Source organism: Malaclemys terrapin, chromosome 4, assembly GCF_027887155.1.
Source record: "Malaclemys terrapin pileata isolate rMalTer1 chromosome 4, rMalTer1.hap1, whole genome shotgun sequence".
Taxonomy (NCBI): Eukaryota; Metazoa; Chordata; order Testudines; family Emydidae; genus Malaclemys; species Malaclemys terrapin.
In genome coordinates, this window is record NC_071508.1 from 120411852 (window position 1) to 120437742 (window position 25891).

At 41.5% G+C, this 25891-nt stretch overlaps 1 protein-coding gene across 1 annotated transcript in view; it reads right to left on the reverse strand.

The window, feature by feature from the left end:
- EML5 (EMAP like 5) overlaps positions 1-25891 on the reverse strand; it is a 300424-nt gene that overhangs the window by 164848 nt on the left and 109685 nt on the right. Inside the window, exons 11-15 of the mRNA XM_054025269.1 lie at positions 23067-23234; positions 18344-18450; positions 17820-17938; positions 9164-9350; positions 5615-5720 (exon numbers count right to left, since the gene is read on the reverse strand). Coding sequence (XP_053881244.1) covers positions 5615-5720; positions 9164-9350; positions 17820-17938; positions 18344-18450; positions 23067-23234 — 687 coding nt within the window. The remainder of the gene's footprint in view (positions 1-5614; positions 5721-9163; positions 9351-17819; positions 17939-18343; positions 18451-23066; positions 23235-25891) is intronic.

Below are 25891 nucleotides of genomic sequence, written 5' to 3' on the forward strand. Positions count from 1 at the left end.
GAGCTCCTTTTTTAAAACCCAGGTGCCCTGATTAGCCTGCCTTAATTGATTCTAGCAGCTTCTTCTTAATTGGCTCCAGGTGTCCTAATTAGCCTGCCTGCCTTAACTGGTTCTAGCAGGTTCCTGATTACTCTAGTGCAGCCCCTGCTCTGGTCACTCAGGGAACAGAAAACTACTCATCCAGTGATCAGTATATTTGCCCTCTACCAGACTCCTGTACCCCACTGGTCTGGGTCTGTCACATAACACACTATCCATAGTCGGTCAGTTCATTTCTCGTATGCATCATGACATAAGAGTGTCTTTAGGAAGATATGAATATGCAGAGGGTACTGGCTTCGTAGAGTGGCTGAGAAAGGGCCTTACATACACAAAAAGAGGCCCTGTATTAGAATGTGCAGAAGTACTGCTGGAAGAAGCAGATAAAAGAGGTGTTCTGCACCTTTCTCTGAAACAACGAGAGGCCACGATCAGAGGGTGAATACAGGACTAGATGAGCCAGTGGTCTAGTCCAGTATGTCAATTGCTGCACTTAGTCCTGTTCAGGAAAAGATATAATCTAGCCTTCAACTCATCTTTTGAAGATACAGGCTGTTAAAATAGATGCTAAAATGCAATGTTGCTAATATTTACCCAATGATTGATTAAGCCAGAGAACTGAAAAACAGAAAGAGTTCTGGCCATGAAGACAATAGTTAAAACAATGCAAAATTTTAAAAACTATTCTGTATGAATTTCATCTTTAGCAGAAGCAACAGGTGTTTCATTGGAACCTGGAGGGGCTGAATATTTTATTAAAACTAACGGATTTTTGCTGATGGTCTCACATCAGAGTTTAGAATTTTTGCTTATTGCAGTTTGAGATAGCTCAAATTTGCTCCTAAAGAATGAACTAAAATGCCAAAGAATGGATTAATTTTATTACTTGGTTACCAAAGAGTTACCAAAGAGTTTTTATGTTTATTTTCCCAGTGCAGATACTAACAGAATCCAAAACATCACGTTAATAAGAAAAATGAGTAAAGACAAAAAATGAATAAAAATAGAGATTTTACATTTAAAGAAGATTTATGTGTAATGTATATTATTCATTAATAACAAATTCCATAAGCAGCACTAAAAGGCTTAAACTCTTCAAAGGCTCAAATAAAAACAATAGTTTTGGGCTCCAAATTCTTTTTGAAGCCTCAAGGAGTCTTTGCAATGGATCTTCTGAAGTAAATTTTTTGGGAATTAAAATAAAAGACATGAATACCCTGCATAGAAAGTTTTATCCTTCTAACAGTTTTTAGAGGAAGAACTACACTGAAGGGCTTTTACTGGCAGAGCCTAGCCTGTAGCAGTGGCTCTCAAGATTGGCGTTCCAAGGAGACATTGCCGACTCATTGTATAAGGTCTTCTCTACGCTACCAAGTTTTGTTGACAAAAGGCAGTTTTTGTCGACAAAACAGTGAATACGTACACACTGCGATGTGACTTTTGTTGGCAAAAATGCCCTGCTTTGAAGACAAAATACAACCACCCTGAGAGACAAAAATCTTTTTCCTCTAAATTTTTGTCAACAAAGTGCCAGTGTAGACACTACACCCGATTTTATTGCTTTAATTGGCCTCCAGGAGGTGTCCCACAATGCCCATTGTGACCGCTCTGGTCAGCAGTTTGAACTCCACTGCCCTGCAGCCAGGTAAACAACTATCTGCCCCTACCCCTTAGAAGCACCAGGAATTTTTGAAATATTATTTCCTGTTTGCTCGGTGTGGAGCATCTTCCCAGGTGACCATGGCAGGTTATTGCAGCAAACGCTCTCCCACTTGGACCACTGCGTGGCTGCTGGATCTGCTCAGTATATGGAGAGAGGAAACTGCAGTCACAGCTGTGCTTGAGTCGTAGGAATTGGGATACGGGCACATTTCTTGTGTGAAAAGAGCTATGATCAATACATGCTGCAGTGCAGAGCAAAGATAAGGTAGCTGAGACAGGACTATCATAAGGTGAGGGAGGCAAACCGTCGCTCCGGTGCTACACTTAAGACCTGCCAGTTCTATAAGGAGGTGGACACTATCCTCAGTGGCGACCTCACCTCCACTGCTGAGCCCCGTGGATACTTTGGTGGGCCTGGAGGCACTGAAAAGAGTACCTAACCTGGAGGACGAAGTCATTGATGAAGAGGTAGAGTTAGATGATGTGGAGCTCCCGGTGGGGCAGGCAGCCAGGAACTGTTCACCACTCCAGAGGTATCTAACCAGTCTCAGCAGTTACTCTCCGGTAAGCAAGAAGCAGGAGAGGAGACACCTGGTAAGTGCCCGTGGTTTGTGTAGTGTGGAGATGGGTTCAGGATATAGAAATGTGGAAGGCTGGCTGTGTTTCTGTGAGCTGGACATTTCCCTATGTAGCTAATCAGTATGGCAGAACAGGGTGTTAATGCATGTCGAGATCTCATGGGAATCCTCCAGTGAGATCTCCAGGAAAGTTTCCTGGAGGTACTCGGAAATCCTCTGCTTAAGGTTCCTTGGCAAAGCAGCTTTGTTCCTTCCCCCATTGTAGGAAACTTTCCTGCGCCATTCGGCAATTACTTGTGCGGGGATCAAAGCGGCACACAAGTGAGCAGCATAGGGAGCAGGGTGGAAGCCAGAAGCATGTAGTAGATGTACCTTCGTTTCCCTGCTTACCCTTAGCCATGAGATATCTTCTAATATGACCCCTGCCTCTAGAAAAGTGTGGGAGAATTTTAGAACTTTTCCCCCAGTTCCTTGCAGAGTGAGTGCTCTTTTCCCCATATGGAGCCTTCTCCCCCCTGCCAACACTCACCATGCTTTGGGTGTTCGCAGAGCTGTGTGCTTGCCCAGGGTCAGTGAGAAAGTGATTGTTATGTTGCAAAGGGTGTATTTTACTGAAATGTTTCAATGCTGTGCGTGAATTTAACAATCATGCTTCTGTGCATTGTTCCTTGGGCTTCGGCAGATGTGGCCTTCAGAAACACCCGCACACACTGGCCAAGCGTCTCTGCCAGATAAGAAAGCGCCCAAGATAGAGCAAAGAAGACATGTTCCGGGAGGTACTGCACTCCTTCAATGCAGAGAAAAGGGAATGCAAGGAGTACTGGGAAGCTGAAAGGCAGGACAGAAAAGAAAACCAGGAGTTTGTTAAGGACGCTACTGAGCGGGTGATTAAAGTAATGGAGGAGCAAACGCAAATGCTGAAGTCCTTAATAATGCTGCAGACCAAGCAGATCCATGCCCACCCTCCCCTGCAGCACATTCAGAATTCTTTTCCATGTCCCCCTCTACCCCAACTCTGCCTGCACAGTCCTTTCCACTTTCTGCGACTTCTAGGTTTCCCCTTCACTCCACCCCCTCGGACAACTTTCATAATGATAGCTGGACCTACACGCAGCTCTGAAAGTCTGCCCTTCCCTGGTACCTCCTTTCCTATCAAGCATCTTTGTGTGTTTCTGTGTTTGTGTGTGCGGTTTTTTGTGCAATAATAACAAAATTTTTGAATAGTAACTCATCTTTATTTGTTTTCTACAAACGGAGATAGTAGGCACTGCCAATACATACACAGGCAGTTTATTCATGTGCTTGCTGGAATGTAAGGCCCCAAATGTCACCATTACTTCCTAGGAAAACTACATGTAATGTAACATTGCAGCACCAATCACAGAGATATACATTACTGGTTCTCATTTTCAAAGTGTTGCCTCAAAGCCTCCCTGATTCGAACTGCCCCCCTCTGTGCTCCTTTGATAGCCTGGTATCTGGCTACTCAAAATCAGCAGCCAAGCAGTCTGCCTCAACACTCCACCCCTGTGCAAACCTTTCATCCTTAGCTTCACAAAGATTATGCAACATACAACATGAGGCTATGACCATGGGAATATTATCCTCATTAAGGTCTAACCTGCCATAAAGGCATTGCCAGCGCTCCTTTAATCTGCCAAAGGCACATTCCACTGTCATCTGGCACCTATTCAGCCTGTTGTTGAGCCGCTCCTTACTGCTGTCCAGGTTTCCAGTGCAAGGTGTCATGAGCCATGGCTGAAAGGGGTACACCGGGTTTCCCAGGATTATGATGGACATTTCAACATCCTCCACTGTAATCTTCTGGTTTGGAAAGAAAGTCTCCGCTTGTAGCTTTCTATACAGGCCGGTGTTCCTGAAGATGTGTGTGTGTCATGCACCTTCCCGGACCACCCCGCATTGATGTCAGTGAAACTCCCAAGGTGATCCACAAGTGCCTGCAACACCATGGAGAAGTACCCCTTCCTATTGATGTACTCTGTGGCAAGGTGGTCTGGTGCCAAAATTGGAATATGTGTGCCATCTATCGCCCCTCCACAGTTAGGGAAACCCATTTCAGCAAAGCCATCCTCTATTTCACACACATTTCCCAGAGTCATGGTCCTTTGTAGCAGGATGCGATTAATTGCCCTGCACACTTGCATTAACGCAGGCCCAACAGTCGACTTCCCGACTCCAAATTGATTCACGAGCGACCGGTAGCAGTCTAGAGTTGCCAGCTTCCATGCATCAATTGCCATACACTTCTCTACTGATAGGGCAGCTCTCATTCTGGTATCCTTGTGCCGCAGTGCTGGGGCGAGCTCCACACAGAGTTCCAGGAAGGTAGCTTTCCGCATTTGAAAGTTCTGTAGCCATTGCTCGTCATCCCAGACCTGCATGATGATATGATCCCACCATTTAGTGCTTGTTTCACCAGTCCAAAAGCGACGGTCCACCCTCTGCAGCTGTTCAGTGAATGCCAAAGGCAATCAAAAGTTGCTCCTATCCATATCCCACAGCATGTCAGGCGACTGGGAGTCTTCTTCACTTAGGAACTTCGCGATTAACTGCATTGCCATCTGCGATGTCTTCATGACAGTAACAGAGCATAGGATAGCAGTGCAGGATCCATCCTTCTCACAAAGATGCTGGAATGCACAGCAAAGAAGGGCCATTGAAAAATGCCACGAAAGAAAGCTGGAAGCCCCTGGAGTCCTGGGACTGAAAGCAATGCATTGTGGGACATTGAGCCTGGTCCCACGATGCCCTGCAATCTGCTCTGCCTTCCCACAACACCTAGCGACAGAAGGTGTCGAACTGAACTGTGGGATAGGTACCCACAGTGCATTGCTCACACTGTCGATGATAGCAGAGTGTATCCACAGTTAGGGCACTGACAAAGAGAGCGAGTGTGAACATGACATTCCGATTTTTATTATGCCAATCTTTGAGTGTCGACATCAACAAAACTTGGTAGTATAGATAAGGCCTAGGATCTGTGGCACTGCCTGTGACAAGGAAAGGACTAGTTATTATTAAAGTGATTTGTTCCAGTTCTTTTGATTTGGATAACATGCTCTTCGATCTTGTCCCAGATGTGTGAAATTCAACAGTAGCTTTCTACAGAGAATATTTATTATTAGAGAATCTTTGTCATTTCAGGGTGATCACTAGAAAGCATTTTCAATTGCAAAACTTGAATGTGGTCCATATCTAAGCTCAAAGAGATCACAATTACAAATTAAAACTGACTAGCACTGTAACTTCAAAAAAAAAAAAAAAAAAGCAAGATGAAATACGTATATATATATCTCTCTCTATTTATATATTACCTGAAAAATCAACAGCACAAACGCCATACTGGTGATAGCCCTTTAATACTGACAGTGGTTTGATTGTCTCTGTATCCCAAATGTGTATTGAGGAATCCCGACCAACCTAAAATATAAAGGATTTTAGGCATTCTTTTGTATCTTGTAGTTGGTCATCATATTTTGTATTTTTGCTCAAAATAATAATTTTACCTTAAAATTTTAATTACATCAGTAAATAAACTGAAAAATTAAAGTGATGATGTACTTCTCCCTCCTACCTCGTCTACCAAAATACCAAATATTATTGTAATTCTGAAGTATCAACATGAAAATTCTCCCTCCTGCCTCTCACCTGTCACTCCCTCTCTGGCTGGCCCTCTCTTCCTTCCAGGGAAGGAAGAACTTGAAAAAATTAAATACAATTAACTAACCTTACAATGGAATTCTACACTGAAAAGAGGTTTTGGGAGGGGGGGGAGCTTACATGTTTACTGTCTCCTTTATTTCTATGGCAGTTGTTTTCAGTTTACAAATAAAACCAATAGCTTGTAAAGTACTCTAGGCTCGAGAGCCAAACATAACTTCTTTCCTTTTCATGCATCATTATCAGTAATAAAGGTTTTGCAGGTCAAATTATATGATACCTATGCAATTGTATTACTTTCAGTAAGTTTGCAGCAATGCAGATGACTCAAATTTAGGAGAAAAGTTTCTTGGTGTCAAGTGTATTCTCTTTTAGCTATGTTGAGTGTGCAGGCATTACTAGTCTTTAATTATCTGATATCTTACTATTTGTTCTACAGTATCTGTGCCTCATTCAATACACAAAATGGCAGCTACCGAGGCAGACAGCTGCAGAAAAACAAAGGGCATTCCAATCTGGTTTAAGGCATCAGACTAGGACCTAGGGTTCTACTTGGTTCTGCCACATATTTACTACATGATGTCAGGCAAGCCTATCATAATGTGCATACCGGGGGGACTGAGGGGGACGCTGAATCAACATTGTACGGGCAATCTTAATTATAAGATTTCTTAATTTAAGTGCCTGACTTTGCAATCTTAGTGTTGTTTTAATACATATTTTAGAATCTACTGTATCTTAGGTAAATTTTTATTCAAATATTTTCATCTTTCAAAAGTCAATACATAAACGTGTACTATATAAAACTTAAAGCGGTTTACTATATAATCAAAAATCTCTAACTAGGCCAATTTGTTTGCTTAATCTCAAACATACTTTTTACCCAGATTACAAATATTACCAACATAAGTGTAAATTCTTTACTGAGAACTTGGTGAGCTGTCTAGTTAATAATCATTTGTCTTTATCTATACCAACACAGTTTCTTAGACTCTGGGTTCACTAATTAAAACTCAAAATATTCTCTCAAAATCAAGCCATAAATTCTATACGTGAGAACAAAGCTTTTGAAAGAAGATGTTTATCAGAAAAGGATGCCTGTTAAAAAGTATTAAATGTATGTACTATCTGGAGATTGATAAAATAGCATCTTATTGTAAATAATAACAGCACTGAGATTTTGAGCATACATATAGAATTCAGACATATGATCATATAAAACAGTCTGGAAATCCAGAATATTAGGAAATTTGTTTTTTACAGATACCTTTTAACAATATAAAAATGTTATATGTATTCAGTTTTTTTCTATATGTTATCTTACAGTGGCAACACAATATAATGTTGATTTAAAAAAATGTTAATTTATTCATGCTCATTTGAGAGTTAATCAGTTATAAACTGAGTCAGTTGTCAAAATTGATGAAATATATCTAATTGGAAAAAAGTAGGGCTGTTGATTAATTGCAGTTAACTCATGCGATTAACCAAAAAAACCCACCTGTGATTAAAAAAATGAATGGCAAATAATCGCACTGTTAAACAATAGAATATCAATTGAAATTTATTAAATATTTGTGGATGTTTGTCTACATTTTAAAATATATTGATTTAAATTACAATACAGAATACAAAGTGTACAATGCTCACTTTATATTATTTTTTATTACAAATATTTGCACTGTAAAAATGATAAACAAAAGAAATAGTATTTTTCAATTCACCTCATACAAGAACTGTAGTGCAACCTCTTTATCATGAAAGTGTAACTTACAAATGTAGATTTTTTTTTGTTACATAACTGCACTCAAAAACGAAACACTGTAAAACTTTAGAGCCTACAAGTCGACTCAGTCCTACTTCTTGTTCAGCCAATTGCTAAGACAAACAAGTTTGTTTACATTTATGGGAGATAATGCTGCTAGCTTCTTATTTACAATGTCACTTAACAGTGAGAACAGGCATTCACATGGCACTTTTGTAGCCGGCTTTGCAAGGTCAAGGTATTTACGTACCAGATATGCTAAACATTCATATGCCCCTTCATGCTTCAGCCATCATTCCAGAGAACATGCTTCCATGCCGATGATGCTCATTAAAAAAAGAATGCATTAAGTAAGTTTGTGACTGAACTCCTTGGGGGAGAACTGTATGTCTTCTACTCTGTTTTACCCACATTCTGCTATATATTTCATGTATCATCAGGTAGCCGTGTTAGTCTATATCCACAAAAACCACAAGGAGTCCGGTGGCACCTTAAAGACTAACAGAAAGTGGGGTTTTTACCCACGAAAGCTTATACCCAAATAAATCTGTTAGTCTTTCAGGTGCTACCAGACTTCTTGTTGTTTTTATATATTTCATGTTATAGCAGTCTCGGATGATGACCCAGCAAATTTTCGTTTTAAGAACATTTTCACAGCAGATTGGTACCTTCTTTGCGTTTTGTCAAATGTGAGATTTCTAAGGATAGATACAGCACTCGACCCAAGGTTTAAGAATCTGAAGTGCCTTCCAAAATCTGAAAGAGACAAGGAGTGGAGCATGCTTTGAGAAGTCTTAAAAGAGCAACACTCTGATGCGGAAACTACAGAACTCGAACCAACAAAAAAGACATTGTAAACAAGACATGGGCAGCATTATCTCGTGCAAATTGTAACCAAACTTGTCTGAGTGACTGGCTGAAGTAGGACTGAGTGGACTTGTAGGTTCTAAAGTTTTACATTGTTTTATTTTTGAATGCAGTTATTTTTTGTACATAATTCTACATTTGCAAGTTCAATTTTCATTATAAAGAGATTGCACTACAGTACTTGCATTAGGTGAATTGAAAAATACTATTTCTTTTGTTTTTTACAGTGCAAATATTTGTATCAAAAATAAATATAAAGTGAGCACTGTACACTTTGTATTCTGTAATTGAAATCAATATATTTGAAAATGTAGAAAACATCCAAAAGTATTTAAATAAATGGTATTCTATTATTGTTTAACAGTGTGATTAATTGCAATTAATTTTTTTAATCGCTTGGCAGCCCTAGAAAAAAGCTGAGGTTCTCAATTTTTAGACCTCTCTCTGTCCCCAACACAATTTCAAAAATTCACCTGCATATTTGTAGACTGCAAAATCCTAAATATGCATGTGTAAATTTACTAAAGTACTGTAACTTCAAATTTCTAATGCATATAAACATGTATCCTACCTGGCCTGTTGCCACGTAGTCCTTTAAGGGATGAATAGCAAGGCAAAGAATGTCATCATCATGACCCAGATAAAAGCGCTGCGTGTTCTGCTGCCGATTGTATACTACGCCCACTGCTGCAACATGGTATACAATTTCACCAGTCTGAGTGTAAAATAGATTACTCCGACAATCATAACCTCTGTAACTAATTAAAAAAATAGGTTTTAGATCAAGATCACAAGCATAGATGCTAAGTAATTAACGATATAAAAAAAATCAGGACACATTTAATTCTTAAATTAGGTAACACCTCAGAAATGATATACCAAGTACTACATAGGAGTATTAAAAATGATTCACATCTTTATTCCCAAAGAATACCACTTTACAAATTTCAAATAGTATGCAAAGATCATTACATCTACCCTTAACTTGAAAGAGAACGTTTATTAACAGTAATGCTTTACAAGAAGTTTAGAACAGGAAGTAAAGACTAATATTTTTTCTCAAATGAAACTGCAGGGGGAATTGAGTTAGACGGCATGCAATTGTACAGGTTGGAATTTGTCTGGAATACCAAGCTTAACATTTTCTTTCTACATCACAAGTGGCCAAGATCCTGGGTGAATTTGGTCAGGAATTTTCAGTCAAAATGATTTTTCAATGGAAAATGAATTTTATTTCAGGTTGGTTCAACCCAGATCAAAACATTTCAGTTTGTTGAACTGAGCTAAAACATTTTGTTTTGAATCAGTTTAGTGTTCAACTGCACCTGCCTGTGGTACTGCATTGCTTCATGCCCCATTCTCTCTTAAAGGCTAGGGTTTGGGGCTGGACTTCATCTCTCTTGAGGCACCACAGTTTCTCTTTTAACCCAACTGTGTGGTGCATCCTGGGAGTCATGTGACTGTGGCTGCATCATGGGAGATGTAGTCCAGTTGATAAGGAAAAATGAAAGCATGAGGCACCCAAAATACAACTCCCAGAACAAAATGCAGCAGCACAGGCAAATGCAGTTGTCCAAAAGACTCAAAATAAAGCATTTAGTTTCAATGAACATGTCAAAACAAATCATTTTTGCCATCTCAAAATCTAAATCTTTGGAACTTTTCTTTCAAAGTTTATGATATTTCAAATTTTTGTCCTGATTTGACACAAAAACAAATATTGAAATATTAGAATTTCTCACAGGACAGAAATTGTGCTTTTCTTTTAGCGCTAGTCTTTGATTTTGAGTGTAGCTCATGATTCAGTAGGTGGCACTTTGGCTGACTTCTGGGTCAAAACAATACTCCATCAGCAAAGGGCTTCATTACCATAATACTGAGCCACTAGTCAACCAAAGTGCCACCTACCGATTCATGCAGTACTGAGGAGTTGCAGTACCTGCGTTACTTCTTGCAATATCAAGGAGTTTTTTGGAGTCTATCATTCAAGTAGTGAGCCAAAACCTACTTAGTCTGTGAAATCTAAGAGGATCACAGAACAAAATAATATGATGACTCCAGGCAGTATATCTGTGTCATGATCAGAAATAAAAATATCTTTACTGTAAGTACATACCAAAAAAAAAAAAATGACATGAAGGATTTATCATATCATCAGAATCCCAAAACATCTACTGGCTGGATCCTTCCCAATGTCAAAGATCCTTTTGCCATCACCAATCTGATGGCTGGCTCCTCCCAGAGGAATTCCTCCTGATACCTATTCAAGGATGCCTCCCCTCTTCACTTTCTCATTCCAGAAACCCACTTTGACTTCTTTGCTTAGGCTGGCTCCATTGCTCTTTATCTAGCTCGGTAAGTATGCCATAGCCATCACTGTGCACAATCATGGCTTTTACGACCATAATTATGCTGATGATTCACAAATCTACCCCTCTATTGATAAGTTATCTCCATCATCCAATGTAGTATCTTGGTCTTCTTTCTGACATCTCTTTGTGGATGTCCACTTGGCATCTTAAGCTCAGCGTAACCAAAACTGAGTACTTGACCTTTCCTCACAAGTCCTTCCCTATGCTCCCACTCTCTATCACCATGGTTAACGCTATCATCACCCCAGCCTTTCAGGCCCACAACCTAGGTGTCATTTTTCACTTGGTCTTCTCATTGCACCCACACATTCAAGCCATTTATAAATCTTGCCTCTTTTTCTTAGACAACATCTCTGAAATCAAACCTTTCCTCTGACTACAAACTGAAAACTCACATCCTTTTATCATCATTTCATGCCTTCCCTATTACAACTTTTCTTCAGTCCTCCAATCTATTTAGAACACTGGTGCTGAAATAATCTTTGAGGTTTGTCACTCTGACCAAATCAACCTCCTCTTTAAGTTTCCTCCACTGGCTACTCATTCAGCTCCACATCAAACACAAGCCTCTTGTTTTAAACTTTAAGGACATTCATAACTTAATCCCATTGTAGCTATCTGATTTAGTTACCAATAGTGATCCACCAGCATTCCCAGCCTTTGTCTCCCAAAAGTTAGCTTCTCCATTAAATATCTCCATGCTTACTCCCATGACAGTTATCTATAATTATGATTTAAGTTTGTATACTATAACATCAGAAGGCAATCTGTCTTATTTGAATCACTGACACTCATTACAGATAACACACAGTGAGGCTACCTGCCTCATTGTAAAGTGACTATTCACAGTCAGCAGGAGAGGCACATTCAGAAAATATGTAAAGTTCTTTTGTAAAGCAAACTTAAGCATACAACTCAGAGCAACATGTTGATTTATGTTTTGAGCATCCATTGCTCTCAAATACTTGTGAAGAAACACTTATATAACTTCATGAACAATTTTACATCTTCTGTAGATCCAACAAGGAGAGGTTATTTAACAGCAGTCACTATAGTTCTTGGAGAATACTGACTCTACATGTTCATGCTGTGGACAGGGGCAGCTCTAGGCACCAGCAAAGCAAGCACATGCTTGAGGCAGCCCATTTGCAGGGGCAGCAGGGATCCAGCATGGGAGCTGAGAACCAACTGCGGGCCCTGGGAGCTGTAGTTCCTTGGTTAGCTCCCTGCCGATAGAGCCAGTCCTGGAGCAGGGAAAGAACTACATTTCCCAGCATTCCCTAGGCCACTACCAACAGGAAAGAGGGGGAGGGAGTGAGGAAGCTGAGACCTCATGCTGCAGCCTGCTTTGAATGGAGAGCTGCACTGTGAGTGGGGATTCTATGTTTTAACATTCAAAAGATAGGACACTCCACAGGGAGGGAGGGTAGCCCCACCCTGCCCCCATCCACTCCGTCCGACTGCCCCCCACAGAAACCCCAACCCATCCAACCCCCCTGTTCCCTGTCCCCTGATCACCCCCTCCTGGGACCCCTGCCCCAACTGCCCCCCACCCCCTCTAAGCCCCCTCCCGGGACCCCACCCCCTATCTAAGCCTCCCTTCTCCTTGTCCCCAACTGTCCCCTCCTGAGACCCCTCCAACTTCCCCCTAGGACCGCACCCCCTACCCTGTCCCCTGACAAACCCCTGGGACTCCCATGCCTATCCAACTGCTGCCTATCCCCTGACTGTCCCCCCGAACCCCTGACCCATCTAACCCCCCCTTCTCCCTGTCCCTTGACTGCCCCCCGGAACCCCCTTCCCCAACCCCCCAGCCCCCTTACCGTGCCACTCAGACCAGCGTGTCTGGCTTCGCGCAGCGCCAGACACGCTGCTGCATACATGCTGCCGTGCTCCCCTGCGGAGCCACAGGCCCCCCCCAGCACCTGCCTTCCAGATTTGAACACCTCAAAATTCAGGAGTGCTCAAGCTCAGTTTGGGCAGCTGTTACTTCATTTCTCCCAAATCAAATATACTGATCCACTGTAACTTGCTGTAGAAAAAGTAGGATAAAATTGAGCAAGAAATGCTTCCCAGTGGTTATTAGGACTGGAATTGCTATTTTCAACAGCCATTGCCTTTTGTTGTTTGTTTGTTTAAAAGGAAGACAGTGATATTGCATGGCAAATTCCCCATAGAAAGAAAGAGTAGAACAAAATAATAATGAAGGCACCTCAACTTTTCCTCATTTATTATGCATCCAGATATCCTCCAATCACACAAGCTGAAAATTGTTCCACTTTACTGCAGTTCTGTAACCATATGGGAACCAATCCTGTCTGTGTTCTGTGCACACCCAAAATTCCTGCTGAATGACCCGCCCTGGGAGCGAGTTACCAGTGACCCAGGGATGTGGCGGAAGGAGGGTGCAGGGCGGGGGGGGAGAGCCCAGGGCTGGGGTGGCAGGAGGTGTGTGTGGGGGACAATGGTGGGGGGGTAGGGGAAGCCCAGGGCTGGGGCGGCAGGGGGGTGCGGGTGGGTGGGGGGAGAGCCCAGGGTTGGGGCGGCAGGGGGATGCGGCGAGGAGCCCAGGGCTGGGACGGGGGGCAGCCAAAATTTTTTTTGCTTGGGGCGGCAAAAAACCTAGAACCAGCCCTGGCTGTGGAGATGTGCTGTCACCACTGCCCAGCTTTGGAAACTTCTGTGCCCACTGAACAGTGCATGAACAACCCACAGCATACCCTTAACTCCCTGACTTCAGGGCTTGCTCCTCACTTTGCTTTCTGTTTAAAGATAGAAGAAAGCAGATAAAAAACAACATTATTTGGTCCCCCCCCCCCCGCAAAGTTTCTGAAGCCACCATAAAAGGCCCAGGAATGTATGAAAAAGAATGTATTGGAAAAAAATTATAGCTACAAGATATATAAAACGTAAGCTATTAATAAAAAGTGACTAGTGGCTTGGAGTGGTCCCTCCCTGTCAGTGTCAGAGGGAGACCACTTCGACTCACTACGCCACCTAGGACCTGAGAGCTGATCAACAGGGGATTAGCAAAGTAAGTCAGTAAAGAGTCTAGGGTGCTGGCCCCCCATGACAGGACAATTGGCAGCCTTTAGCCCAGCCCCCTGGCTGGGGTGGACAACCACCACAATCAGTCTCAGGCCCTCTGGGCCGGGCAGAGCAATAACAGTCTGGCTGGAGCAGGCAGCAAGCAGGTCAGGCTCCGCCCTCAAAGCAGCGCAGAGCAATAGTACACAGTCAGGCTCAAGACCTCTCAGAGGGCCGAGAAAAAGAAGTCTATGGCCCACCTCCTTGGCTGGGCAGACAGCAAACAACTGCAGGCCATTCGGCCTATGGTGGGTGGGCTGCCAACCCAGGGTGGGGTTGGCAGCAGTGGGTAGGGGGACCCAGGCCCACCCTAGGGCCCAGGGCCCTAACAGTGGCAGGAAATCCTGCCACTGGGTCAGCGGGGATCCTGCCAAAACATGCTGACCATGGTTTCAGCAACACAACCAGACTATTGTCTGGTTTCCCTGGGTTACTTCCTACCCATACCTGTTCGTAGGGCTTAATCACTCATGGGCCCTCAGGCTCCTTGGGATACTCCGCCACTGGCAGTTCCAGCAGCTCCTCAGGGTATTTGCCTGGCAGCAGCTCTTCCTGGTATTACTTCAGAAGTAAGGGTTGATAGAGCTCAGTCGCTGGTTCAGGGGCCAGCAACATCTGACTCCTTCCCTGGCTCTCCCTCAACTGAGCTGGAGGCTCTGCCTCTTATACTTCTTGTTCAGCCTGGCTCTGCCCACCCCGGGGCGGGGAGTCCTCCCTGTCAGAGTCAGAGGGAGGCCACTCTGCCTTGCTACAGTGTCTTAGTGAAAAACAGTTTAGAGATGGTTGGAAATTTGAACCAGAATTTGGTGAATCAGACTCAGTAATGGAACAATCCTACCCAGAGCACAGTCTCCTATCTATTTGTCAGACTCTGACACAAACAACTCCAATGAATGGTTTACAGTTGATGAATGATAACGTGGTCCATTATCAGTGACTAGATGAAACCAAAGGAATCAAGCAGGAGGATCAGCAAGATGAAACTCCAGAACCCAATGACCTAGAGAAGGATGAGCTGGATCTGGATTCTGAGAGACTCCTTGGGACCATTAAAGAAAAGCAGCCATACAGACTGGCGTGTAGGTACAATATGTACCATAAACAAAGCATCACAAAATAAATGGACAGCTGCACTCTGAATTAGCTGAAGTTTCCAAATCATCTTCAAGTAATGCTTCAAGTATAACATACATAAGTGAGGCTATATGGAGGTGACAAAGGTATGGGTTGTCAAGTCAGTTGACAGTCACTTGCAAAAGAAAAAAATAACCTCCTCGTAAAATGAATATTTACAAAAACTGATTGCTGCTATCTTGGCATCTAGAACAAGCTGAAGAGCCAACATGATCCCAAATTTGTGAACACTAGTTTTTCAAGTTACATATTGACTCAAACATGGGCAATATTAATAAATGCCTTGTCCAAAGGTTATTAATAAACAATTGAATATGACTGGTCCCAAAACCAGTCCCTGAGGAATTCCACTAGTAACCTCTCTCCAGTCTGATACCTCACCTTAGCCAGTTCCTTATCCACCTTACAATTCTAGTACCGATCCCCATCTTCTCTAAGTTAACAAATAATTTCCTATGTGGTACTATGTCAAATTCTTGACTGAAGTCCAAATATATTAGACGTACTGCATTTCCCTTATCTAAGAAATCAGTTATTTTTTCAAGAATGGAAATCAGGTAGTCTGGCATGATCTACCTTTGGTACATCCATGTTACATTACATCCCCTTTACCATTCATTTAATTATTCTTTCCTTAATAATTTGTTCTAAAGCCTTGCATACTACTGAGATAAGATAACCAGAATTGTAATTTCCCAGATCACTTCTTTTCCCTTTCTTGCCAGTGCTTTCTGTATTCCATGATGAAAGATGTCCAATTCCCCTGATTTGAGCACATTAAGCTCTAAGTTTTCCTTCCACCTTAGATGTGGTGATTTTCATTTCTAGCACTCATTTCCTTCAGCCGTATTGCCTTCATGCGCATGTTCCATGTTAGCATCCTTATTGATAACTGATGTCAAGTAAAAAGCAACAGAGGGTCCTGTGGCACCTTTAAGACTAACAGAAGTATTGGGAGCATAAGCTTTCGTGGGTAAGAAGCTCATTTCTTCAGATGCATCTTCAGAAGTGAGGTTATTACCCACGAAAGCTTATGCTCCCAATACTTCTGTTAGTCTTAAAGGTGCCACAGGACCCTCTGTTGCTTTTTACAGATTCAGACTAACACGGCTACCCCTTTGATACTTGAGGTCAAGTATTCATTTAGTTTTGGGGCTATACCTAGATTACCTTTGAACTCCTTTGCATCCACCCGGCATAGCAGCCCAACCACACCCTTCGTTATTCTCTTTTTATTTATATAACTAAAAAACCTCAATATTTATTTTAATTTCCTTGGCAAGAGCTAATTCAGTTTGACTTGTAGCAAATTTCAATGACATTTTCTAACCTTCACAATGTAGCTTTCTTTGCAGATCAACCCCTTTTTCCATTTTCTACAGGGTCTCTGTTTACTTCTAATAACCTTTTTGACGTGGTTATTCATCTAACTTGGTTCACCACTTTCCTTACAAGTTTTTTCCTTTGCTGGGGATGCCAATTTCAGATAATTTTTGAATAACTGATTTGAAGAAATGTCATGCCTCCTACACATTTGAGTCCTTGAGTTGTTCAGTCCAGTTGACTTCTTTGATTAATTCCCTTAATTTCCCAAAGTCTGCTTTTTTAAAATCATTTCAGAAACCAACCCTAGAGGAAATCTCTAAAAGGTGTTTAGTGGCATTTAGGATGGCGAGCATCAGTGTCTCATTTGACAAAATTTGCACAGTATCATCATGACCTTCGTAATATGCATTTATCAAACCTCACAAAGCAGAGTCATCGTTTGGTAGGAAGTGCAATATTAGTTGGTTTCCATATACTTCCTTAAAATTTTACAAAGTTTTGTTTAATACAGGGAGGAAGTTATATTTCTGCCTATTATTCTAATGTAATAACTATAATATTTTTCTTAATTCCCTCCACTTCCCTTCTCTTAATAGAAATACTTTCAGTTATGAAAAATAATGGGGAAAATTACTATTAATCCTGAAAAAATATTCAGATATAGCCCAGGTTCAAGACTTCAATGAGTTTTAACAATTTGAGAAGTATGAAGTATTATTCAGTTACTGAATTTATTAGATTCAAAAAAGATGTGAAACTGGGTATGAAGTTTCTTAAAGGGCCAATTTTGAATTAAATTCCTAAATTAATACATTTACTTGTAAATTCTCCAAAAATTAGTTATTTATTCAAAGCGTATGTGCTGAATTTTGGGGAGGACATGCTATATTTTTCTTAGATAACAAAGAGGCTGATACCCTGCTTTAAGTAGAAAACTCAACTCAGTCTTAACTATAGAGTCACTGGTAAAGCCAGAGAAAGAGAGATTCATTCCCAGAAGCAAAAAAATATGGTGATATTCAAGTCTTATATTTGGAAAGCACTATAAAATAATGACACACCAACTGAGTTACCAGTAGGAATTTCATGGTGTAATCTAGCTGGGCAACAAAACCACTGCGGTATATACATTTAGTTTAAAGACTTGTGTGGCTGTAAAAAGTGTCTAAAATACAGAATCTGATCTTAATAATTTTCACTTGGTTCATCACATATTTAAATCTTACATTTCTATATTTGTTGCCACAACTTTATAACAGAAAATGAATCTTTCCAGTCTGCTTTTAGAGAAAACTCAATTTTTCATACCCATGGACAAAGTGTAATCTTATACTTTTCCCTGGAGCTCTCTCTCTTCTTTTAGAAGCTGCACTTTTTCGTTTTTCTTTGCATTGCTCTTTAAGCTGAGGTAGATCTTCTTTGTAAACCTTTATGAAAGAGAACACATACATATAAACAAATATGTTTTCAGGAAGAACAAGTATCTAAGAAATAAACCTATAGATCAGCTCAGTTTCAGAATGGCACATTGACATTACTGCAAACATTTGCAATGACTGTAGCCAACTGGGCATACAATTTGTTTTTAAATTACAAACAATACAGCATGATATGAAGTGTTGTGAATACATCCAGTCACTGAGTTTCTGTTGTCTTTGAATGTGTCAGCTACTGGCAATGGGCCAAATCCTAACATCCTTGCTCAATTTCTATTCAGTCCTTACTTGGATAAAACTCCCATTGACTTCAGCGCTTTTCTTGAGAAAGGACCAAGTAAACCCTTGGGAAATATTTCAGGATTTGTCCCTGTGCCATTAAAACTCAAGTCTTACCTGTCGACGGTATGTGATCTGAGTCTCTTGTTCAATTTCAGAGTCTAGCTCTGGAACATCAGATTGATCTGAATCTGATTCATCACTGTTAGAATCAACCAGACTTTCTGTGATCAAGAAAACCAAAACGTAGATGGAAACAATTAATTAAAATAGTACATGGTGCAGAAAAATACTGCAACACTTCTAGCTTATGCCTGACTCCTGATATTTACTACAACATGAGCTACTAAACCATGATAAGATCATCTGAAATTATCATCAGTTCTCTTAATACAACAGTACTTTCAAATTTGGACTGCTTGCTATTTTCTTCCTTTTTGAGAGCTAGGCTTCACGTATTAAACTCACTTCACAGGCAGCATGGTCCAGTGGACAGGGCACTCGACTGGAAGACCTGGATTCCATTCTTGGCTCTGTGAATGAGCTGCTAAGTGAACCTGGGCAAGATGTGTCTGTACCTTAGCTTCCCCTACTGATGACCTCTTGTGGTCCCTTCCAGCCCTACATTTCTCTGTTTCTATAATATGTATGCACAAAAGCAGGTTTTTGTAGATACAAGTTTATTCACCTTTGAATATTGGACCCAGTGTATCATATTTACTTTTGGGAGCAGATTCCAGAGGCATGGGTCCTCCACTGACAATGTCTTGTTACCAGATATGTAAAGTTTAAATTCTGGAGCCAACAGTGAGAATGACCCAACAGATTTTAACTTCAATGGTGGTTCAGGAGCAGAAAGCCCCTTTCACATAAATGGATCTTAGATCATTGAGGGATCATAACAAAGAAAGTGAATTACACACAAATGTAGACATATACATACTACAGAGAACTGGTGATACGTGCCTGAGATTCTGAAACACATTGGTGAAGACCAATGTTACATTTGCAACTGTTCATGTCATTAGAGCCTTCCCCATATTATTAGATTCACTTCTGTCTTACTGCAAATGAGCTCTAATCAATTCACTCACATCCATTCTCATTTCCATGAGGTATTGTAAAAGCACAAAGATCTCAGTATCAGAGTGTCACAGGTGGGGGCTGCCCCATATTGCCGCCTGCGGGGTCAAATGTAGTATTGCAGGTGTCCCTTTCCTTAGTCCACAAGTTAGGGCCGCGTGTTTGGAACAGAGCGGCCTGTGCCATAAGCTTGGAGTTAAATAATAGCAAATTCAGAATCTGTCTGCACCTTTAAATAAACAAATGAAACCTCAAAGGCAAGCACTTAGTTGCAGTGCTAGAAGGCAAGACCCTGACCTGGCCCTGGGGTTCTGGGCTAGCACTGAAAATCTCATCTGTTCCAGTCTCACCCAGTTCTGACCCTGAGTATTAGCAAACAAGCCTTCTTAACTGGCCTGCTGGCTCTTGATTGGTCAGTGTCCCCTCTTAGCCCTGCAAACCGCTGGAGGACTGTGCCTTGTTGATAGCCCAGCGTGAGCAAGGAAGTATCCAGGGTGATGCCTCCAGCAGGGGGGCAGGGAAGGTCTGACAGGCTCCACCAGATGGAGTTTGATCAAATGCACATTTAAGTCATCTGATTATTGGTGGCACTGCCAGAAAAGCATATAATTTGTCTTTCCTAACAGCTGTACATACATACTGAATAGGATGGGTAATTAATTGCAACCTTGTAGGGGCCTCAGTTGTGAGAATGTGAGGAAAAAAGAGGAAATATTCATCACTCCTTTTTTGGATTTCTCTGAGAAAGTAAACAATCAATAGAATCTAAAATTGCCATTAAAGCCAACAAAACCAACATTAATATTTTATTTCTGCCCACTGACAGAAAGAGCTAATCAGTCAGAAAATACTGCCTCCATACTAAAACCATACTCAAAATCACACTGCTAAGGCACAGGGAAATATATATGAGAAGGATGCATCTTGTGCTCAAAAAGCACATTTTCAGCCACAGAAAGCAAGAGACTATCAAGTAGCTTAAACTGAGCTCTCCTTTCATATCAAAATCATCTTACTAAATGTAATCATGCAGAATGGCATACATTTTGTGCATAGTTTTAATTAACAGTTTTATTGTATAAGCATTATTTGACAAGGTGGAACGATTTAAATCAAGGCAATTTAAATAATGGATTTTAATTGAGATCTGCTGATGAAAAGTGCTATGTAAGAGAGCACTATTATTATTAATTATTATTTAAATCTCCTGACCAAAAAAAAATATTAAATAAGTTGTGCATAGCCTCAATCTAATTTGAAAATTTGTGCTATTGCAATTTCAGATTAAAATTGAATGAACTAATATTAAATACTGATTTTTAAAAACTGATTTATTTCAGTGCCACTATTACTAAGGTATTTTATTTGAATTGGACAAATTTCTAGAGGAAAAAACAGTGTACTACAATTGTTTTGCCATGATACCCTTCCAAATAGCAACTTTTTCCTACCCATGATTACCTTTTAGTCTTAAGTATAAAGGCCTACATTTTCAAAAGTGAGTGCTGATTTTGGGTACCTCAACTTGTAGGCTCCTGTCTTGAGACACCTTAAAGAAGCCTAATTTTCATAATCACTGAACACTTACCCTTTGAAATTCAGGCAACCTTTGAAGGTCTCAAGTTGAGCACCCAGAAACTGAGTTGCCCCAAATCAGTAGTAATTTTTGAAAATTTAAAACAAAAACTCTTTAAAATTAAGATACTCTGATATTGACTTTAATGGGACTATTCATATATGTAATGATAAGCATGGGCATAAATGTTTGTGGGATTCAGACCATGAACTATAAAATATTTATTAGAAGATTAACTGACAGGTCTATGAGTGGTTGGGAGAGAGAGACAGAAAAAATTGTCCTCTGTATGTGCCCTGAGCAATAAGAAGTGGGAATGAGATCAGCTAGATCTAAAACTTTACTGAATATTCTCAAAAAACAGTTACTAAACAATTATGAAATTCTAATTAAAAGAGTAAGTATAAAACATCCACTTTTTCAGCATACCACTACAAAATAAGAATGTATTAAAACAAGGCAATTTAAATAAAAGCCTGATATAATTAAAAGAATGATTTTTTGGAAATACATTATTTGTATCAAGATCATACACTATATACAATACCATATTATATTTGTTTGCAAAATAATTAATTAAACATGCTTTTAGGACAAAAAAGTTCTCGTCTCAAGACTACAACTCAATTCTCGACATGTCCCATTTAGCCTAGTTTATAGATATATAAAGAAACCCCTTGTAAAACTGTTAAATAAAAGTCATTGATATAGTGCATTAATGTTGACATAGATAAATAATGCTCCAGTCCTGCAAGGACTTAGGCACATGTTTTACTTTATGGACTGTGAGTAAAGTTAAGCACATGTATCTTTGCAAGATTGAGGCCTAAATCTGATCTTTAACACTAATTATGCAAGTTAGAGATGGGATACTTGAAGGGCCCATAGCTTGCTTCTGTTCTAAACTGAGAGCCTTGATTGAGAAATCTCAAACACACGAGTTAATGCTTTAGAATTTAAATAATTAAATCGATGCATGTTAAATCTTACTTCACTGATTACATACTCAATGAAAGCATATTATTACACATTTCCTCAAGTAACTAAAATAATTCATTTGCAAATATGGTGGCCAGCTTTCTAATTTGTGAAAACCGGACACTGAGCACTGGAATCTCCCCCACTTCCTGTTCGGCCTCTTCCCCAGAGGCCCTGCCACTTGCTCCACCTCCTCCTCTTGAGGCCCCAGCCCCTGCTCCTTTTTCTCCCCCCCCCCCACTGTCACTCACTGCTCTCTCCACTGCCCTCCCCTTGCCAGCTAATAGGGCTCAAGGGGTGACTGGGGCAGGACACCGGAGAGAGAGCCAGGCTCCGGGGGGTGACCAGGGTAGAGCGGGGAATGGAGAGCCAGGCTCCGGTGTGGAGAGGTGAGTGGGGCAGGACGGGGGAGGGAGAGCTACGCTCCAGGGGTGGAGAGGTGAATGGGGCAGGACAGGGGAGGGAGAGCCATGCCCCGGGGGTAGAGAGGTGAGTGGGGCAGGGCCAGTAAGGGAGAGCTGCGCTTTGGGGGTGGGAGGGTAACCGGGGCTGGACAGGGAAGGGAGAGCCACACTCTGGGGGTGGAGGGGTGAGTGGGCCAGGACAGAGCAGGGAGAGCCATGCTCTGGGGTGGAGAGGTGAGTGGGGCAGGACAGGGCAGGGAGAGCCACTCTCGGCGCAGGATGGGAGAGCCGCTAATACCTCTCTCTGTTGGAGCCATTCCAGAGTGCTCCGCTGCTCCTCCAGATTCCAACAACACCTACTGCTTTTTCTCACCTCCCGGTGGTGGAGACTGGGTACTGCAGGTAATCGGGCTTTTAGTGTCCAGTCAGCAGTGTTGACTGGACACTGCCAGGCTCCCTTTTCGACTGGACTTTCCGATCGAAAAACGGACACCTTGCAACCCTATTACAACACTGGTATGTTTATAGTGGTCATGCTTAAAACTCTTCAATATTGTCTTTGCACTTACAGGACATGAGGAAAGTGATGAGTATATTTGCCAAATCTCTCTATACTTATAATAGGAAGTATCAACAAATATTGGGGTTATGTTATTAGCTACCTCAGGCAACTGCAAAATTTTACGGATGATCAATGCATAAGGTTAAATAATTCTGAATATGTATAAATTATTTTGATACTTATATTAATCTTTTTCACTGTTTTTTTTAAACATAAAAGAATGTTATGCGCTCTCACCTTGGGGTGCTATGTGAATAGCATCCTTCAGCTTCCGTTCAGGAATGAATTTCCACTGGAAGACAGAATGATCAGCTCCACCAATAGAAACAACCCACTGATGATCATGTGACCATCTGACATTTGTCACATGAGCTGAATGCCCAAGATATTTTTTAAACTTCGCTCCTAGAACAAGGGCAGGGGGAAAAGGGGAATAAAGCATTTTCAGTGTATTCAGAATAAATCTTTCAAAAGCACAATGATTTAAAAACAGGGAACATTTCTATACAAGATGTGAAAAAATAACCATTAAGCTTTAAGTAAAAAAAATATTCTGCTCACTAGATGCCACCAGTCTGGATAACTAGAATTCCATTTGCTCTGCTTTGTAACAGGAAGATGGATCGATAAAGAGTCACAAAATTATGATACCATTCCCAGCCTCTAATCTGCCTAATTTTACTTTCATGCACCAGTTAATAACAGATGAAAAAGCAGAGGCAGAAAGGAAGGAGGGACATGCTAGGCTTTCATGAAGTTTACTACATTAGAATCACTTTCCCTGCCATCACAGGGTGGCATTTTAATTTTTATTTACACATATTTAATTGGGGTCCCCTCACTGGGCTATCTGAAAGCTTAGAGTGCCAGCTCCCACTTTTCCCATTGAAGAGCTTTGAGTGTTAAGCAATTCTTGCCAGGCATACTCATCACTACTATTACATCTGGTTAGCTCTGTTACCAAATCCTGCATAACAAACTCAAAATTCAGATATATGTCAAAAGGAAATTGGCTTCACAGAACTCATTGCAGGCATTCTCATTCTTTCTATTCAGCAGGTTCATTTGCCGTTTAATTAGTCATGCTCAAAACTGCTTAAAAGAAGGAGGAAGCTGGTTTCTTTTAGATTTTTCTGAAAATTCTTCTTAGGACAGGGTTTTTGGTTCATCTCACTTAGCAACTATCAAAAGCCTTAAGGCTATCAAAAAAAAATCTGAAGGACTTCTTAAACTGTGTTTGCAAAAGGGAATAAGGCAAAATAGCATTAGATATTCATGCCATTGTTGAGTGGCACAAACTCATGGTAAAATTTTATTTCTATAATAGCACAAAGGTTATATGAACTTGCCTAATGTGTGTCTTCAAGCCCATTAGGTAGGTCACACTGTTAAAGCCAGGGCCATCCTGAGGGGGGCCCAGGACCTAGGACGGAAGTGACCAACCCATCACTTCCGGGACCGACCACGCTGGCCAATTGCACTAGCCTGCAGGGCCCCTCAAAGCGCAGGGACAGAGTGGTTGCCCCAATTCGCTGTACCCAAGGGACGGCTCTGGTTATAGCTTGAATTAAAAAACATCAGAGAGTATGTGACCCTTAAAGAACTAGTTGATTGTAAAGTAAGTGCAGATTTACATGAGGATTCTGAGGATGTATCTAGGGCTCTAGGATCAGTTATCTGTTTCTCAAGTATCCCTAGATCGTTAAGTTGTATTTCATGGATAAATTAAAGGACTCAAATCATCCTACAGTATCTAAAAAATTCAAAAGTAGTAAAAAAATTTGATTCCTTTTGATACAGATTTCTTACATGATCGAACCATAGGTAAGGCTACCATTATGTCACCAAGGTCACGGAATCCATGACTTCCATAGACCTCCATGACATTTTCTGCCCCGGGACTGGAGCTCCCAGCCAGCCCTGCTCCCGCAGCTCCCAGCCCCTGCCCTGGTGGGGGGACTCCTCACAACTGTCCAGCTGCGGCGGGCAATGGGGGGGGACTCTCCACAGCTGCCCAGCCACAGTGGGGGGACTGATGGACCCTGCAGCTGTCCAGCCACAGCAGGGGCGGGGAACACCAGCAGTTGCCCAGCTGCAGTGGGGGGACTGGCGGACCCTGCAGCTGTCCTGCAGCTGTACAGCAGGGGCGGGGCACACCTGTGGCTGCCCAACTGCCGCGGGCAACTGGGCAACTCCCCACAGCTGCCCAGCCGCAGCCAGCAGCTGGGGAACCCTGAAGCTCCCAGCTGTCCAGGGGTGAGGGGACCCTGCAGCAGCCCAGCCCCCGGGCAGGGGGACCCCAGAGCTCCCACGCACCGCAGCAGTGTGGGACATGGGAGCCCCCAGCAGCAGTGGGTGGTGAACCCTCCTACCCCTTTTGTCAGGGATATTTTAAGTGAAAGTCAGGGACAGGTCATGGGCTTCCATGAAGTTTTGTTTATTGCCTGTGACCTGTCCATGACTTTTACTAAAAATATCCATGACAAAAACTTAGCCTTAACCATAGGACATTATTTCTCTGCTCTTTCAAAAGCTAGGATTCAGTCTAGTCGCAAGGCTAATCTTAAATATTATGAAATATTATGCTAAAGTGCATTTCAGGGGCTATGTCATATGATCATGGTATCACAGGTTTTAAGATACAACAAATCTTTGAGACTTGGAGCACTTTTCTTGCTCAACCTGGATGGTTTCTGGAATAGAGCTTTTTGAATAACTGTGAAGCAGCAACAACTCTTTTTTGTTAAACATATGAGTTTGCAAAGACTTCCCTCTCCCCCTACAATACACACACACTCCTCATTTTGGGGACTTCATTTGAGAGTATGAGGTAGCTTGCTCTGAGCTTCAGCTTCAGAAATTTCATCTGAGATTTTCCCTTACCCTTAGTAGTAGGGCTGAGCAAGAAGTAGAGCCAACCAAAAAAAGCTTTTTCACTCCCATTAAAATGTTTGAGATTTCAATTTTTTTCCAATTCCTGACCAGGACAAAGCTGAGTCTTTAGAAGTTTTTTGTTGAAAAACCCACCCACCCACGAATAATCAATGACCTACTGGTTAGAG